At 47.2% G+C, this 17,000-nt stretch overlaps 1 protein-coding gene across 3 annotated transcripts in view; it reads right to left on the bottom strand.

Moving 5' to 3' along the window:
• LOC135900284 (sodium-coupled monocarboxylate transporter 1-like) overlaps positions 1–17,000 on the bottom strand; it is a 53,150-nt gene that overhangs the window by 17,484 nt on the left and 18,666 nt on the right. For all 3 annotated transcript variants that reach the window (XM_065429733.2, XM_065429731.2, XM_065429732.2), the window contains exons 3-8: positions 11,564–11,615; positions 11,001–11,068; positions 10,034–10,206; positions 3,281–3,421; positions 2,574–2,703; positions 1,367–1,455 (exon numbers count right to left, since the gene is read on the bottom strand). In XM_065429733.2, coding sequence (XP_065285805.2) covers positions 1,367–1,455; positions 2,574–2,703; positions 3,281–3,421; positions 10,034–10,206; positions 11,001–11,068; positions 11,564–11,615 — 653 coding nt within the window. The remainder of the gene's footprint in view (positions 1–1,366; positions 1,456–2,573; positions 2,704–3,280; positions 3,422–10,033; positions 10,207–11,000; positions 11,069–11,563; positions 11,616–17,000) is intronic.

The following is a 17,000-nucleotide window of genomic DNA, read 5'->3' as shown; positions in this document are numbered from 1 at the left end:
AATCTTAAATCCGTAAATCCGTAAGTCGTGAATCCTTTCTCTCAAATTGATTAATCGGGTTAGGAAGCATCTAGGATTCGTTCTCCCAATTTCTTTAGGACAACTGAGCTCGTTGGTGTTTTTGCCTTTTCTGCGACATATTCTCTAACGCGAAAAGAAAATTAACGACAGAAAAATAGGGGACAGGAGAGAGCGCTAGACTTAAGACGGCGCTATACGGGAACCTATGCACACTCCGTCTTTTTGTACGAAAAGATTCATGTTAAAAACAATAAGGGTCAAAGAGAGATAAAAGCTAAGCATTTCCAGGAAATTGTCAACCGAAAAACTGGCCACATTCTGGCAAGGCACTCCAATACTGTCACTAATTGAGAAACTCGGTCTGAGGGAGTGAGTGAAAGCTGTCTTCGACGTCAACCGAAAAAGCATAAAACTGTCCCTCTGTGTGCGGACAAGAAGTGGGCCACTTCACTGTAACAGCGCACCAAAAAGGGGTCGTTGAGAGGCAACAACAGCTCAAGGTGGTTTTTGAAGAAGCTTTGACATTTGGCCTGGCCAATAATCTTTTTCGGTTACAATTGATCTCAGAAGCACATTTGCTTTGTGCGTGTCTTAGCAGAAGAGAACTAAGACTCTTTTATCGGCCTTGTTAGAAACACAGAGAGCCATTCTATCCTTGAACAAAGTAGATGTCTTTCTGTAGATATTGATTGCCTCCCCTCCGGTGGACGTATCGGTAATTTTAGCAAGAGTGTTAAGGAGTCTGTACAGAATCAGTATTGTTTGCATTAGAAGTCTTGCGTTGCTGTTGAAAAGAACATCGTTCGCTCAGGTTATATTTTGGTACAGGCAAAGTATATAAGGCCTTGACTTTATGTCAGGAAATTAACCTTGATAGTCTTAGGAAGCACGGGCCAGTGTTGAAAGATACTTTAATCTCGTTCTTTTCCGCAAAGACATAAAAAAGTAGATGTGCTTATGACAGCAACTGTGACCGAAAAAAGATTCTTGGAAAGGAGAAATGTCAAAGTTCTTTCAAAAACGCCTTGAGCTGTTGTCCGTCAACGACCCTTTTTGGTGCGCAATTCCAGCGAGTCGATTCGATCACTGCTTGTCCGGGCATGAAAACAGAGGGAAACAATTTTATGCTTTTTCGGTTGACGTCGAAGACAATTTTTACTCCCTCCCTCAGGGTGAGTTGCTCAATGCTGTTAGAGACTGTATTTAACTGCCTGGTCCACTGGATCACCAGAATGTGGCCTTTATTTCGGTTGCCAAGTTCTTGAATATGTTTAATTGTTATCTCTCTTCTACCTTTGTTGATTTTAACATGGACGCCCTTGTGCAAAAAACAAAAGGTTCTTACCTGAGCGTGGCACTCACGACACCGGTGAGAAATAGTCCCGAGAAGCCAGGAATGCCAGACAGCCTCGTGTGCACGTAGAGCGGGATCAGCTGCGTCAAGGAGAAGGACAAGAAAATTTGGAGGACGCTTAAGCTTCGCTTTTAAGAGCGGAACACGATTGGATTCAAAGATTCATGACTGCTTCTCACGGTTCCCGGCAACTGCAACTTAAGTAACCGTAATGTTTTCCTGGCAACGCAGGTGGCGGATGCTATGCGCGAAGACGAACTTTCTGGTTCTTTGTGTGCCCCTACCCACTGCGGGGGCCGCGTATGCGCGGAGGTGAGCGCCATCTGGGTGGTGGCGCAAGCAACCGAGCGGGGCACGCCACTCCTTTTAAGACAGACCTCAAACGGCAGCTGGAAAAGGGGTTTGTGTTTGAGTTTGCGCGTAACATAATTATGTTTTATCGTATATTCAATTTACAATCCGGTGCTATCATGTCTGTATGGTGTGTGAGTTGCACTTCATGAATTTTCTGATGCATCATGCTTTGAGAAATTCAGTTAGTTCAGTAACGCCTCTGCGTCACACGGAGTGCCTGCGTAGATCGGAATGCGTGGTTCGCAATGATTTTTCTGATACCGACATGGCCGCCGACGTATGACGCGTGGGTTAACCGTTTCGGACCCGGAGAGAAACTGCTGCGCGCGCGCTCGGCTGCGACGGAAAGCAACGACGTCACTACTGGCGCATCCTATCGCGTGCACCTCTTTGTTTTTTGTTTTTATCGTGCGCGCGCATGGGGTTGCGCCGGAGGAGTTTTCGACGTACAGGCGACAGACGGACGGATGGACGGACGAATCGGCTAGCCATACACAGCTTCGCCGTAAAATCAGCTTCGAATTTACGTGGCAGCTCGTTCGAGCTGCATATTCTTGGACCTAGGAGCAGCGCTGCTATGGCATTGCGCGCTAGGTGCTTGTTACCGTGTTTGCTTGTTACTTGCGCACGATCCGTGCGCGAACGCGCTTGTGTGTGCGTGCGTGTGTGTATATATATACGGCGGATGCGTTCCGCGCGTTATGACGTCATTTTCCTCCAGATAGGTTTTTTTAATTGTTATTTTAGACACAGATTGCCATTTTCAAAAAAGCGAAATACAGAAGCTAGAGGCATCCTGCTCCCAAATTTTCTTATAGGACACAGTTATATATATATTTCTTACCTGTTCGATCTTGTGGATGGTGCCAGATAGTATAGGGTCGCAGTCGCGGTACCAGTAGACCAGAGCCATGGCCACGACTGCCAGGAAGCTGGTAGATACCACCAGTAGCACGCTTCCTGCCATCACCGTCCTGCGATGAATTTCCGAGCTTCAAAATCTATCGCGTTAGTGACAACTTAGTGTTCACAAAACCAGTTATATTAACCTCAGTAAATGCGTTTATGCGCATTTGTGGGTCGCTCGCAAATGGTACAATACTGTTGCTCATGCACAGTAACCAACGTTGTTTCTTTTAATGGACATGAAATCTGAATCTACGGCACGAAAGCCAAACGTTATTGAGCGAATCTGAAGCCATTGGTCGCTGGTTAAACAAAGCAAAGAGCGCAACAGAAAAATGATCAATATCGCACAAAAAAGTTCTACATCCAAGATGAGAGTCGGCACTATAGTATCGTTTGTTGTTGTTCTTTTTATGTCCCATTCTTAATACTCACGGCCCAATTTTGTTTGTATCACACAATCTTTTTGGCAATTACAATATGAACCCGTTTATGCGTACAGGCTATTTTTCACTCACAAGGCAAAGGGGCTCGGAAGCAGGATTATCGCGAATGGTATCATTCCGGTAGACGCGCGCATACTCGCCTGTGAACGCAATCGCATTACAGAGCTATCGCTCTCAAAAGTGTACCAGGAAAGCCTACCTCTGTGCTTCTGGCAGGGACCTGGCCGCTGCATACCGCTGCACCACCATCTGATCCATGCCCATCCGGTAGATGTGGCCCGCCAGCAGGCCCACCGAGCACGCCCACACGTTCTCGTCGGTGGTGAAGTCCAGGCTCGCCCTGCGCGTATGTTGACCACACTATTAGCCCCGAGAACGAACACGAGCGGCGCTGCGAGCGCCGCTCGCGTGACGTCAGGGCACGGACTCGCGCCTGTCGTCTGCAACAGTTCGTGCGTTGTACGGGTGCTTTCCGCGGTGTTTTCGTTTGTTCGCCCTCGTTCTCTCTGCTTGTATACTTATGGTGGTCGTCTCAAATATATTTTTATGACGTCTTCCTTTGCGAACATTTATTCAAAGAGCTAATTTCTTAGACAACAATGCAGCTCTCGAAGGCAACGCTACAGTGCCAGCCGAAGCGACGCAGACCAGCCCATTGCGGGTTTTTCATACGCGGATAGACAATCGCAAAAGCATAGCCTATAGGAATCCAGTTATGATACCATACCTGCCGCGGTGCCACAAGTATGTCACAAATCTGGCTATATATGACTTCTACAGCAGTTACGTTGATTTTATTCCGCTAAAACAGGTTTGCTCACGACGAGTAGTTCATGGTATAATATCGAATTTTTGCATTTCCTCACAGAAACGCTCGGCAGCAGCACGGTGACTTAACTAATAATGGAGCTTAGATTCTACACGCCTCACTTGCTTCTTTAACTGCTTGTCAACATTAGGCGGTTCTTCACGTGTTTATTTTTTTTAAGCGGCGGAAATTTGAAGTAAAGTTAATGAAGGCTTACAGCTATTTACAGATTACAAATAGGAATGTACCAATATATATTCCCTTTTTCGTGCTACACGTTCAACTCACCTCTTTAGAGCGCGTTTGTTAATGATTAATAATGCATGTTATGTTCCTCTTTTTTATCTATGTTACCAAGTGTATATCATTTATTTATTTCAATGCCGCAGTGTGTTTTGCATTGTTATCATGGAAGTATTTCACTGTGCTTTCATATATTGTATAACTGCAATGTTTTATGGCCACTATATAAATGTAATTTATATGGCGCTTGATGTGTTACCCCATGCAGCCATATTGTACCTAAGAGGGTGAGATTACCTCAAGCCGCGTCTGTGCGGCTTTTTTCCCTCATCCACCTCGATTTACCACTCCTCTGTACATGTGTGTGTGTAAATGGAAATTAATAAATCAAATCAAATCAAACTCACTTGAGAAATTTACTGGTGCTTGTTGCTTGAGGAATATACATGACGAATCTGTTTGGCAAACTGACACAGGCTGCTCGGCCCAATTTTTTTAGTGAAGTATGCCTGCTGGACCGCATAGCTGCAGCCAGAAAGCAGTCGAAGCGTCAATGACTAGTAGTATGGGACATATTGAAGATATCGAAATTCCCCCTGTGGAGGGTCAGAAATCCAGTGAAAGTATATGCAAGGCTTGTGGTGCTTTCTTTATGAATGTTTGCGATTGGATTGGAGCAAACTTAAATTAGCCTGCAAGGTTCTCTTTTAAGTACCGACGAAGCGAATAGTTATCCGTTTGTATAATTAAATAACGCTGGATCGAGACATGGTGAGACAAAAGGTGCTTGAATTTTCCTTTTGTAGGCAATCTAAGCTGCGTAGTAGTAGCTCGAGAATACTTTAGCCATTCCAGTTGGCGCTGTAAAAAAATGCTTTATGGTTTTAATTCGAAGTTGAAGTGAACTGATGGGTTTCGCGAACATAGCGTGCCTCGCCATACGGACAGTCGATTGCTACCGTTACGTGATCAGGGGTGTGCCATATTGTCGATAAAGGCTACTGAGGGCCACTATGATACATTTCATCACTTTCAATTGAGTGGCTGTTGATCTAAACAACGAAACTTTTCTCTCAGGTGATTGCTACTATGGTGTTTGTGAATTAACTATGTAAATACTCTACATGACACGCCGTCGTGTTAGCAGCCATGAGCAATTCGTTTTTTGGAGGCCTGTTTCAGAGGGGGATGAAAGTAGCAGCAAACATTTTCATAAGAAATGCGCGCCTAACTATTTTTTTTACGCATTAATGAATGGCCATATTTGAATAGAACAACACACCAGAGTAATAGGAATCATGATGACAGCTTCGCTGGGCAGTGTCTTTCTAACATCGGATAACATGTTGACGCCAAGTACCAAATTTTTCTTCCACGTAAAATGCAATACCTCTCATAGCTAAATACTAAAGGAATGTTAAGTGTTTAGCGAAGCATCATACACAACTTCGCGCGTTGAATTTGCAGATATTCTTTTTTTAGTCAAAATTTACCGATAGACACGGCGCATACATGCATTGCAAAAACTTGTAGACCCCTTTAACGCTACTTAGCTTGCGATATCCAAGTCGCAAAGTTTCTCGACTCACACGCTTTTGAAGAAGAAACTGTGGTTAAGGTATTGCAGCTGAAAGAAGCCGACTTATTCTTCAATACGTACGGCTCGAGCCACCTATACCCCAAGCATACACGAAGGGAACGAGCGCGCGCGGCAGCCGAGCGAGCCGGAGCGAGCGGCGTCCTGGCCGTGACGTCACTCGTGAGAGGGCGCCATTCCTCTTTCTCGGGGCTAATAGAGCGGAACGAGGCGCTAGAAGAAAGAAACGCATATGCAAGACAAGGGCTAGCTTTTCCATTAACCCTACAAAGCCGAACGAATCACTTTAATGCATTCGCATGCTTGGGATACTTTACTCACTTTCCGGTGACTGTGTATCCATGTATCCAACGGTTTTCTCACCTATCTGGGTCGCTGGCTAGTCCGTGGTCTAACGGGTAACGCATCAGCCCGCTGTGTTAAGGGAACAGGTTCGAAACCAACCCTCGGACCAACTTGAGTCGCTGCGTATGTGCCAATGTGTACATACGTGCATCTCTTAAACGAACGTCTTTCACGCGGACATGGGTCACTGTAGATGCGGGACTGGGTAGGTCATGCCGCTGTTCGAAGAAACTCTTCGACGCCGACTTGAAGTACTGAGTATGTGCCTGTCATGGTTCGTGGGCCCATGGACTCAGACACAGATAGCAAAGTCACAGACAAGACAACCATTTATGAACAGACAGCAACAATTACACTTACGATGAAGCGACAAGACAATGAACTATTTCTATAACGCTCCACGCAGTCCACGGTTCAAGCGAGTTGTTACAGCGCGTGCTCTCACTGATGAGGCGATGAGCCTTAATGAATATCTTCGTAAGATGATCACTCACAGTGTTTGCCGACGATGTGGGGGGTGGTGGCGCTTGCAGACTTGCATCGCAGTTTCTACGACGAAATCGCACAGGCGGTCAGTGCACCAGCAGACCCTAAACTACTCGCACGACAGCACGGCTGGCTTACACTGACAGCAACTCGGCACCGCGGTCATGACCCCAGCAGGCCGGTTGTGCCGCGCCCTTTCACGTGACTCGCACGAACTTCGCACTCTCGACCAGGGTCACCTGCTACCGTCGGGCTCGAACGCTCGTTCACCGCAGGAACAGCACCGACCCGTTCTGTCTCGTCCGCCCCTCAGCTCTGGTCTGGAACACTGGTTCATTACAGGACACGCCAGGCTCGTCCCGGCTGATCTGGTAGCACCGGCTCGGTCCGTCTTGTGCCTCAGGTTGAACCCGTACACGCCATGGCTAGCATGGCAGCGCTAGCTCAGCCGTGTTCCGTTCCTAGAGCTGAGAACTTCCATGCAGCTTCGTCTCAAGCGCACGCATTCACTTCTTCCTGGCTTCCGTTGGCTTCTTCCAGATTGCTATACTAGTTTCATACTACTGTGCCACTCGTTCGGTGCTTGCCTTCAATCATTGACTGTTTGATGCCGACTTGAGTTACTGGGTATGTGCCAGCAGGTGAGTGGCGCTCATCAATGAACGTCTTTGACGCCAGCTTGGGTAACAAGGTGTTCGCCACTCGAAATGTGCCGCTCTACAATGACGGATAATAATATTCCTTAAATTTTTACCGTGCTTAGAGGAATCGAGCCCACATCTCACGGGTTCCTCAAGGAGAATCAACCCGACGCATTAGTAGGCTGCGCCACAAATGCACGGGGTATATGTGCCGCTTTTCAATGAACGTCTTTCACGCCAACGCTTCAGCGAGCTTCACTGAGCGTGCGGTAAGCGTCACTGAGCGTGCGGTAAGCGAAGGCACAATTCTCAGCGTCCACAGCCACCGGCGAACCGCGCTTCTCGTCTCGGAGGCTACGTGTGGCCTTTTCGGCAGTGCCACTAGATGACGTAGTGCCTCTACAAAGAAGCACGTGAGAGGAGCCTTGTTACTGCATAACGCGTTTCTCAGTGTTAGCACGCACTGGCGCGCCGTGCATTTCGGAGGCCACGGGCAGGCTTCTCGGTGGCAGCGCTAGATGGCGCCGAGTGTCCTTACGCGGTGTCAATTCAACACCAAGTCACACCCATAGTCAAGCAATAGAGATACCTCGGCGTATACATGATCGAAGGAAATACTTACTCAAGCACCTACCAAGGTACTCTGAAAATAAAGGGGGAGCTGAATGCAGAAATAAGGAAATGTAGATCACTTTGGGGCCACAATAAATATGAGGTGGTGAGACGAATCTGGAAAGGAGTAATGGCGCGAACGCTAACGCTCGCAAATTACACCCTGTGCTTAAAATCGAAATCTTGTTGAGGTTGGGAGTGAACCAAAGGTCGGTAGGCCATTTGGCTTTGGAAGCCCATGGCAAAACCCCAACTGAGGCAGTGCAAGATGACATGGGTTGGGCATCTTTTGAAGTCAGAGAAACGCAGAGCAAAGTTAGTTTTGAAGAATGGCTTAGGAACATAGATCAAAATAAATGGTCGCCTAAAGTGCACAAGTGTACATATACCTGAAAATCGTGGACACATAATGGAGGAAGAGGTCAAGAAAGTTAGCATCCAAGTACAGGATAATTGAAAGTGTAAGCAGAGAGCGAGGAGTCATCAGAATTTCAGCACGAAAGTGAGAGAAACCGAGAAAGCGAATTGGATGCAAAGAATGCAAACAGAAAAGACCACGAAGACGTACAAGAATGGGAAAAAACAAATTAGAATGAAAATTGTGAACGATAACAGAAAGGGCGGTGCCTTGCTATTTGAGGCTCGTACTCGTTGCCTGAGGACAAAAAACGTACCGAAGCAAATATAGACAACAAGATGAGGTATGTGTACACTGCAGCAAGGATCAGGAGACCCCTCATCACATCCTAATAGAATGCGAAGCGGTTCACCCAGTGAGACTAGTAGGTAATGTATATACATGCACCTTCCAGAAGCACTTGACCTTAAAGTGGACGGAAGCATCAACCGGTCAGCAGTCGAGATAAGCAACAGACGGTCGGAGTATTGGTAGAAAAAATGCAAGGAAGAGATTGATACGACCGGATATGTTACAGGCATGGTAGCGGTACAAGATAGAGAAGTTTTGAGGGAGAAAAAAATATTATGGGGATGTATGTAAAAATGCTAGATAAAAAAAACACGTATTGCATACCTGATGAAATCGTGCCTACTGGGTGATTATTTGTCCCCGCCCCGTTTCAAAGGACGTGCCAATAAATCATTATCATCATCATCTAAGCGCCAAAGAGGAGTCGTGCACGCCTCACACATAACTCGTTTCGGCGGTGGCAATACGTTGTGTCGCTGTATTGATTCAATGCTAAGGCATTACTGTGGACGGTCATCATGAAATGGGTGCTGCTGGAATTTTTCGATACGCTAAGTCTGATGCTTCAAAATTTCTATTTAAACGTGGGCAACGTCACGCAATGCCCATAGTATAGCGTTTTCGATAGGCTGAAGCGAAGTTTCGATTGGTTATAGTTCATCAAAACCAATTATTAATTATTTGATTACTACACTGATTAACTTTGAGTTTTCTCTCAAGCAACATTTCATTGTTTTTCGGCAATGTACTCTCCATGCGAGGAATAAAAGTGATCAAGCTGTTCTAACTTTCCTTGACGTTGAACGGTGTTCGAGCTTTGTGGAGTTAGAAAGGGCATTTATGCACCGTAACTTTGTTATCCGATAAGTCTGCGTAAAAATGTGAGGACATTGTATAAAAATACACGTGTTGTCATTACATTTGGAATGGTGGTTCAGCTAAACATATGCTTATCCCCTTCTTTGCCTTTTCTTTTCTTTACAGATTGAAATCTTAAATTAAACTATGCATGAAAATAAGTCTTTCTTTAGTACCACATGTCAATTTCACAACACACTTAAGCGACGTAATTGCTGATAAGAGACCGACGAGAAAGACGAATAAAAAATTAATCAGTAATTCTATCAGTGCATACCACTACGACATCTGCTATTTAGAACAAGAACAGCGCGAACTTCAACAAGAGTGCGCTGTTTTCCTTCTATAAATACCATGTACTAACTAGCCCAACAACAAACTTTGTTGAAACGTGCGTTCTACGAAAAATACAGTCACACGTTTGTTTGTCATTCACAGATGCACGATCATGCCGGTGCGAAGTCTATTTTAATTCACAAAAGAGAGTGTTTCATTTGTCTCTCTTTTTTTTCGACTCGTTATACCGGTTTAATTGCTTGCAAAAGCGATTTGTGCGAGGCTTGTTAGACTAGACCGCCGCAGCACTGTTTTTTTTTTTTTTCGGCCAGCACCGCATCCACGAGCACCGAAACAATAAGCGTTGCGAGGCTCACCGGAAGATGTACGGCTTTAAGTCGATGTCGCCGAAGGGGCGCCTGGCGGCTGACGCGTTGGCCGAGGCATCGTAGACGGAGTCGTACAGGATCTTCACCAGGATGGTCATCGGGCAGACGAGGATGAGCACGCCCTGCACGGCGTCGGCCCACACCACGGCACGGAGACCACCCTGCGCGTGCGGGCTTGACAGTCAACCGCAAAAGTTTACCGGACGCAGGATCTGCCAAGAAGCTGAGTTCTCGCGAAGCGTGGTCACACAGCCTCGATATATATGTTCCAGCATGCAGTAGCCTTCGGCACCAACACAGTGATTCATTAAATACGTATTGTCATGCCTTAACAGTGCAGGAATTCACATGTGAAGGGGAAACCGCATCCCGTAAGCTTTTGCTGTTGACTGTGCTGTACTGTACTGTACTGACTGTTGCTGTTATGGACTGTACATACGCCAGCCAGAGGGCGCTTTCGCGCACATGCGTTAATGTGCATGTGTTTGCGCATGCATCTCGGTACGACAACACGTGCTTCTTCTGCGCATGCGTGCGAGTGTGAGCATGCGTATTGGTGCGTGCGCGCGTGCAGCGGGATCACATCGTCAACGCAACGTCCAGTGCCGTAAATGAAACGTTCAGACACGGTTGATGTATAGTAAACGGCAAACTTACGCGCTGCGTCTCGACAAAAAATTTAGTTCAATATAAATAACGAGAACGTGAAAACGCAGAGACTCGCTAGGAAGTGAGTAAGGTGAAGTGCCCTGCATGTTTTATTGGGCCTGCTTGAACGTTAAGGAACGGGAAGCGCAGGAGGTGTGAAAATTTCAAAGCAGGCCTCTCTGGCTTCACGCAACCCAAAAGGTATCTAGCTAAAGATTTCTCTCGGCTTAAGGAACTTGGTAATTAATAAAAATGGCTGCAATGATAAGTAGCTGGAAGAAACCGAAAAAGAAAACGACAAGCTCACCATAGCAGTGTAAAGGGTGCCAGCGAAGCCGATGGCCACGCAGCTCCACACAAGCGGCAAGTGAAATGCTGTAAGGGAACGATAGGCTTTGTGTTTTGCTCTTTACAGGGCAGCGGCCAAGTCGCATTTTGAGGAATAACAGGATCATTCAAAATGCAACTCGACTTCATGTCAAGAATGCGGACGAAGTATAGGGGCTGTAAATAAATAAATAAATAAATAAATAAATAAATAAATAAATAAATAAATAAATAAATAAACTGGCCCGGTAAATTCTGTGGAAACGTACATTCGGTGGCTACGGTGGCCAGTTCTCGATTCGTTCGTTTAAAGTTAAATAAAAAACAAAGCAAGACAAAAAATAAACGGGTGATATTTAGGAATGTTCCTCCAGCGGAAATTTCGAGCCAACCACTGTATACGCGAGACAAACGCAGACAGGGAACAAGAAATGCGTGGTGAAGGCATTAAGAAAATGTTGTCAGAGAAATGAATTAACGTCACAGCTGTGGCAGGGATCGTTGCAACGCTGTAAGAGACACAATGAACAAACGAGTGCTTACACATAGACACGGCGACTCCCGCCGCAAATATGCTGATTGCTCCTTGCATTTGCTGTTCAGGGGCAAGAAAGAAAAAGGAACAAGAGAATGCACGTTAGTTATATATTTTTTGCAAGATAGTGCAGATGCGTAAATAAAAGAAAAATAAACTAAAGTAAGAAGAAGGCATATTGAACCGTTCAAGAAATCGGACTCTTTTTTCGTGTTTTCTTTTTTCTTTTTTTTCCATCTCTCCTGTCGAGACGCGGTAGCCTGCAGACCCAAACATCCAACCATTTTTGGGCAGTATACGACACTGAACGTGGCATTCTATTGGCCCACGGCCATTGGTGGGTGTCGAACCTACGACCTTTGGTGTTAGAGCTAAGTTTGTTAAGACACAGATAATTAAGATACAGCTAATTAAGGCACTCGAACTCACGGCCTTTCGTGGGAGTCGAAATCACGACCCTTGGTGCTAATGAAGGCGAGGTTAAGTAAGGCACAGTTAATTAACATAGAGTTAATTAAGTCACTCGAACCTGCGACCTTTGGTGGGATAAAAGTAACAGGAAGTAACAACCCAGTCGAATCATAATTTCAGGTAAATTAATGAATGTCTCGTGAGCGCAGAGGCTCTCGCCTTCATCCTCTTTAGCTTATGCTAAAGCGACTGTCAACTTTTCTGAGATGGCAATGTTGGACCACGTTTCGTGTTCGTGCCTGCGAAATCCGCATACAAAAAGCAACCCACACAGGCGCCATCGCAGTACTAATCATTACTATGTCGTTCAATGCTAACGCGGAGCCATTGCCAACCACAATGCCATTTGGCATTGTGGTTGGAAGTGAGGTGGCCACTTCGTGTGTCTTCTGATTTACCGCATGGTTTTCGTGATGCGTGGACGACACAGGTATGTGCAGCATGTCACACAAGGAAGCTGTCGCTGACATTGACGATCGTCTTAGAGAGTTTCAGTCACTTTCTTTTCTTTCTCAAATTGCTTCATTGTTAGAGGAGACGGAAGGAATTGAAATGTCGCGTTGCCTTGCTGCAGGAGGCGATCGTCACTGGCATCTTTAAAGCTCTCTCCCTTTTGCCTCGACTAGCGTCCGCAAAGCGACACTTTTTTCCTGCTTTCTCCCATGGCGGAGCTGAGGGACCTCGTTACGTTTAAACCACAAGCGCCATCTCTTTGACAGCCCCCCCCCCCCTCAACCACATTTTGCTTCTTTTTAATTTTTTCCCCTGCGCGGCGTACTTCCAGTGGTGGTTCTGTGCATTCTGTATTGGATAATTTACCGAAGCCACATGCTTTAATCGGTGACGTTGCAAGCAACGCTGGCACGTGGAAGTACTTATGCGCGTGACCTCTAATTCCCCGGCAGGAAGCGAAGCTCCGTCGAGGATAAAGACGCAGGGGCCTTCGCTTGAAATGTCAGCCGTTTCCGCTTGGCGGTTTGATATTTTGCGCGCACGATCATCAGCACGTGACGTACACAGGCGCCTCCTTCTTTCTTTTCTTTTTTGCTTACAATGCCCAAGCCGGGGAGGGGCCTTTCAATTATTTGTTAGTTAAAGTGTAGTCAAGTTTTCTTTTTCTTTTGCAGCTGTTTGATTTTTCTAAACTATCGACCAAACCATAAAGTTGCAAACACGAAGGACGTTTGCTCGGAGATCCTCGAAAAGCACTTCCACCATGAAACTCAGCACGGGGGTGTTCTTTTTTGCAATCGCAAGCCTCTAGTCCTATGGGTCGACAATTTTCGGCACGAAGTGCGAGTCGAACAGGCTGCTTGTAAGGCGGGTCGACTGCGTCAGGAACGTTGTTTTGTCTAGCCAAATGCCCTTTTTGACTCTTTTGTCAACATGTACATGCTTGAACCATTTTGTTCCGAATCGAGTAACTTTTATCATGTTTATCGGTGCAGGTTTGGTTCGGGTTCGGTTCCTATTGATTCACACATATAACAGTGCCTTTTGGCATTTTCATACATGGCAAGCGTTGAGCGGTGCATAGCCGGGTATAAAAAAAAGAAGATTACGCATATTCAACGCACATCTTGGAATCTATGTGAAGGGAAGTCTTCCCGAAGCTGGCAATCCAATGCTGCAAGTTTCCCCATTTCGTTGCGGCGTGCTTGGCGTAAAGAAACTGACGCGCGCCCTCGTGGGCTTTCAGGCGCCCGTGCTATGCAGTGTGAAACACGCGTATACGACGTTCCTCTCAAAGCGCTAGTTGGCGTTGGCACGATAGCAGTATGCGTGCGATTGTGGCACACTGGTCGGAGCATCGGGCTGTTGTGCTGGGAGACCGAGGATCGATACCACCGTCGAGAACGTGATTAAGTTGTTCGACAGGGCAGCAGCAGCAGAAGCTTAAGTGCTGCTTGCTGGGTCAGTTGGTTCATATTGACACTTGAGAAAGCCAGCGAAAAAATTTCAGACGCGAACATGACAATGTCTCTTCCTAGCTTCTGTCTTGTTTGCGTTTCATTTTTTTTTCGCTGGTTTTCTCAAGTGACTGCAGCAGCAGCAGCAGCAGCAGCAGCAGCAGCAGCAGCAGCCACAGTAAGGGAAGTCCGGTAGCATTCGAAACGAAAGCTTCGCCTAAAAAAAAAAATTACCGACGATTACGTTACTTCCTAATGCGAAATTTGAGCGCAGCAAATAAGCTGTTTCACCTTTTCGATAGATTGAGGCAAACAAATCGAGCAACACATGTATGCGCTATCACAGAATTTTTTTTTTATTTCTCACACGTATTCCTTTAACAAAGACTCCACTAACAGTTCTTGACAGTCATGAAGGAAGCTTTGTGGTCTCTGCTCTGGCAGCTCGTTTAGCAGCAGCAGCAGCAGCAGCAGACGGAGGACTTCCATCGGTCGTCTCGCCCATGGCTCAGAAAGAACTGGCAGATAATTTCGCAGTGGCGAACGGCAGCGGCAATTTCGGCTCGGGCGGTGCACATATACAGATCCGCCGCCACCGATCTGGCTCTCTGATTGCCACCGCACAGGGCGAACGGCAGCGGCAATTTCGGCTCGGGCGGTGCACATATACAGATCCGCCGCCACCGATCTGGCTCTCTGATTGCCACCGCACAGGGGTTGCATTGGAGGAGGAGCGAAGAAAGGAATTAAGTTCGAGCCGGCGCTTTGACAACCGGAGACTCGCAGGAAGAGGGGGGAGGGGGGCGGCGTGTACACCCAGCGGCAAACGATGGGGGCAGAAGCGCGCGCAGCAAGCGGACAACACGATAAAGGGAGGAGGGAAGAGATAGCAGCGACTGACTGATGCCGCTGACGCCGATAGTGAGTCAACCCCAGCTGCGGAGTTGGTTTCAGGGACAACGCCGCCGATGCCGACACAAACAATATGATACCCTCGCTTCCGCAGCGCTAAGAACCAGGTCTAGCCGTGGGAAGGTGGTCACGTATTCGTCGACGTGCCGGGGCCTACGTGAAATAACCGGCGCGTCGGCAACTGAAGAGCACCCTATCCGCCACACAAGAACAGGGGGGGGGGGGACCCTTTCCTCCTCTTTCTGCATGGCGGCGACGGTGTTCTATGCAGTCACGTTATCTTGACTCTCTAGCGGCGTCAGCGGCATCCAGCGGTATCAGTCGGTCGCTGCTAGCGCTGGGGGGATGAAAGGGGGGCGGAGCTGGTTACGAGGCCGACGACAACGCCGACGACGACGCGAAACCCAGGAACGGGCGCCAAAGAGCTGCGCTCTAAAAAAGAAAGCTAACCCGGTCGAGGAACCACATAAGACGAAGTCTGTCCGCAACGGCGGGAGACTGATGGCGATGCGGCTGCACACCCGACACGGCATTCGTCTTCACTGCAATCATTCCGCCCCCACCAAGGAGGAAAAGAAAAAAAGAGCCAACGTGGCGACTCAAAGGAAAGATAGTACAATCGTTCCTAGTAGGGATTCAGGCACTGCACATGTACTGTTTCGCGACTATAACGGCACTTGTCCGTAGGCGGCATGATTGGCTCGACGTTCACAGGCGACGCATGCGCCACAACGCCGATTTCGTAAATAATAACGAATTTATCGTCAAAACACGATTACAAAGAGGGGGGATCGAGGACATAAAGACAGAGCGAGCGTTTTATAGCCTCCCATCTCTGTGGTCGGGTTTTGTCGCTAAATTTCTTATTACTCGTCAAGTACCAACTAGACCAACAACAAGTGCTGTTGATTTGACACTTGGGCATGAGTTGGGATAAAAGACTAGACGGAATAACTGAATCCATAGTCACACATTTAGACAGCCTTGGACAAAGCAACAAGGTGGGTGGTAATCATCACGACGGGATTTCTTGTGCCGAATTGATCGGTAGTCGTGAAGAGACTGGTGAACTTGGCGCATTCCTCAACGTTGCGGGAAGCTTGAGACAGCTGTGCACACTCCAATGCGTCGGGCGGTACGGAAACTCCGTGGGTTTAGACGGGAGCCAAGCGGCTTTAGTACACCAGCGGAACGCAAGACTCTCGCGTCCCCTATAATGTAAAGTTCACTATTGTCCAGCGTGGTTGAAGGCTTGCGCCCATATACAAGAGGAAAAATGGCAAAAAAGCCGGTGGTCGCCTGCGGTGCTCTGCCTTAGACTTAAGTCATTAAAGTCAGGACGCGGTCGCCGTCGGGATAGTCAGCCGTCTTTATAACTATAGAACAAAACGCACGTCCTCTTCGCTCAGAAGGGGCGATCATATGTCGCTGGCTGTGGCTGCTAGCAGAGCCATTGTTTCCGCGGACCGCGTCAGTTGTTATACGGCAACGATTGTCCAAAGCTATCCGGCAGTAGTTGTGCAGGGACGAAACCAGTACAAGTCGATGCCGACGGGATGGAAAGGCTAAGCAGGGCATGGCATTAGCTGAGGCTGTTGTGAACTGGAAGTACGCTTAGGAGGTATCTTGTGACATTGGCAATGTGGGCACGACCGAACGTAATGTACGAGCACTTGCGCACTGGCGCAACAGATGCCGCAGATCGATACGCAGCACCTCCACCGAATGCAAGGCAAGTGAATAACGGTGCGAAATAGTGTTGGCAAAAACCGCTCGACTCCCAAACACCGCGGTCTCTTTCACTGGCAAATGGATGGTGATACGACAGTAGCAAACGGCTTTCGTTTTCACTATAATAATATATATGAAATTGGTTTTACATAGAACTGCAAACACTGCATTGTCTACTCTTAGAAACGGTAATAACTTGATCCTGACGTTTCTACAGCGCTGAAAAACGGAAACACACATGAAGCACACAGGACGGGTGCTGTTTTGTGTTTTCGTTTTTCAGTGCTGCATAACAGAATACTCAAAGCCTTGACTACCTTTAACTATAAGGTGGTCACCAGTATTCGATCCCCGTATTAACCCTGCACTCCCTCATCAGTTCAACTGCTTTCGCTTCAACCCTCGTGCGTGTGCGAATGCA

This window comes from Dermacentor albipictus, chromosome 1, assembly GCF_038994185.2.
Source record: "Dermacentor albipictus isolate Rhodes 1998 colony chromosome 1, USDA_Dalb.pri_finalv2, whole genome shotgun sequence".
NCBI lineage: Eukaryota > Metazoa > Arthropoda > Arachnida > Ixodida > Ixodidae > Dermacentor > Dermacentor albipictus.
Note: the sequence above shows the minus strand (reverse complement) of the source record. Positions and strands in the feature narration are given on the sequence as shown.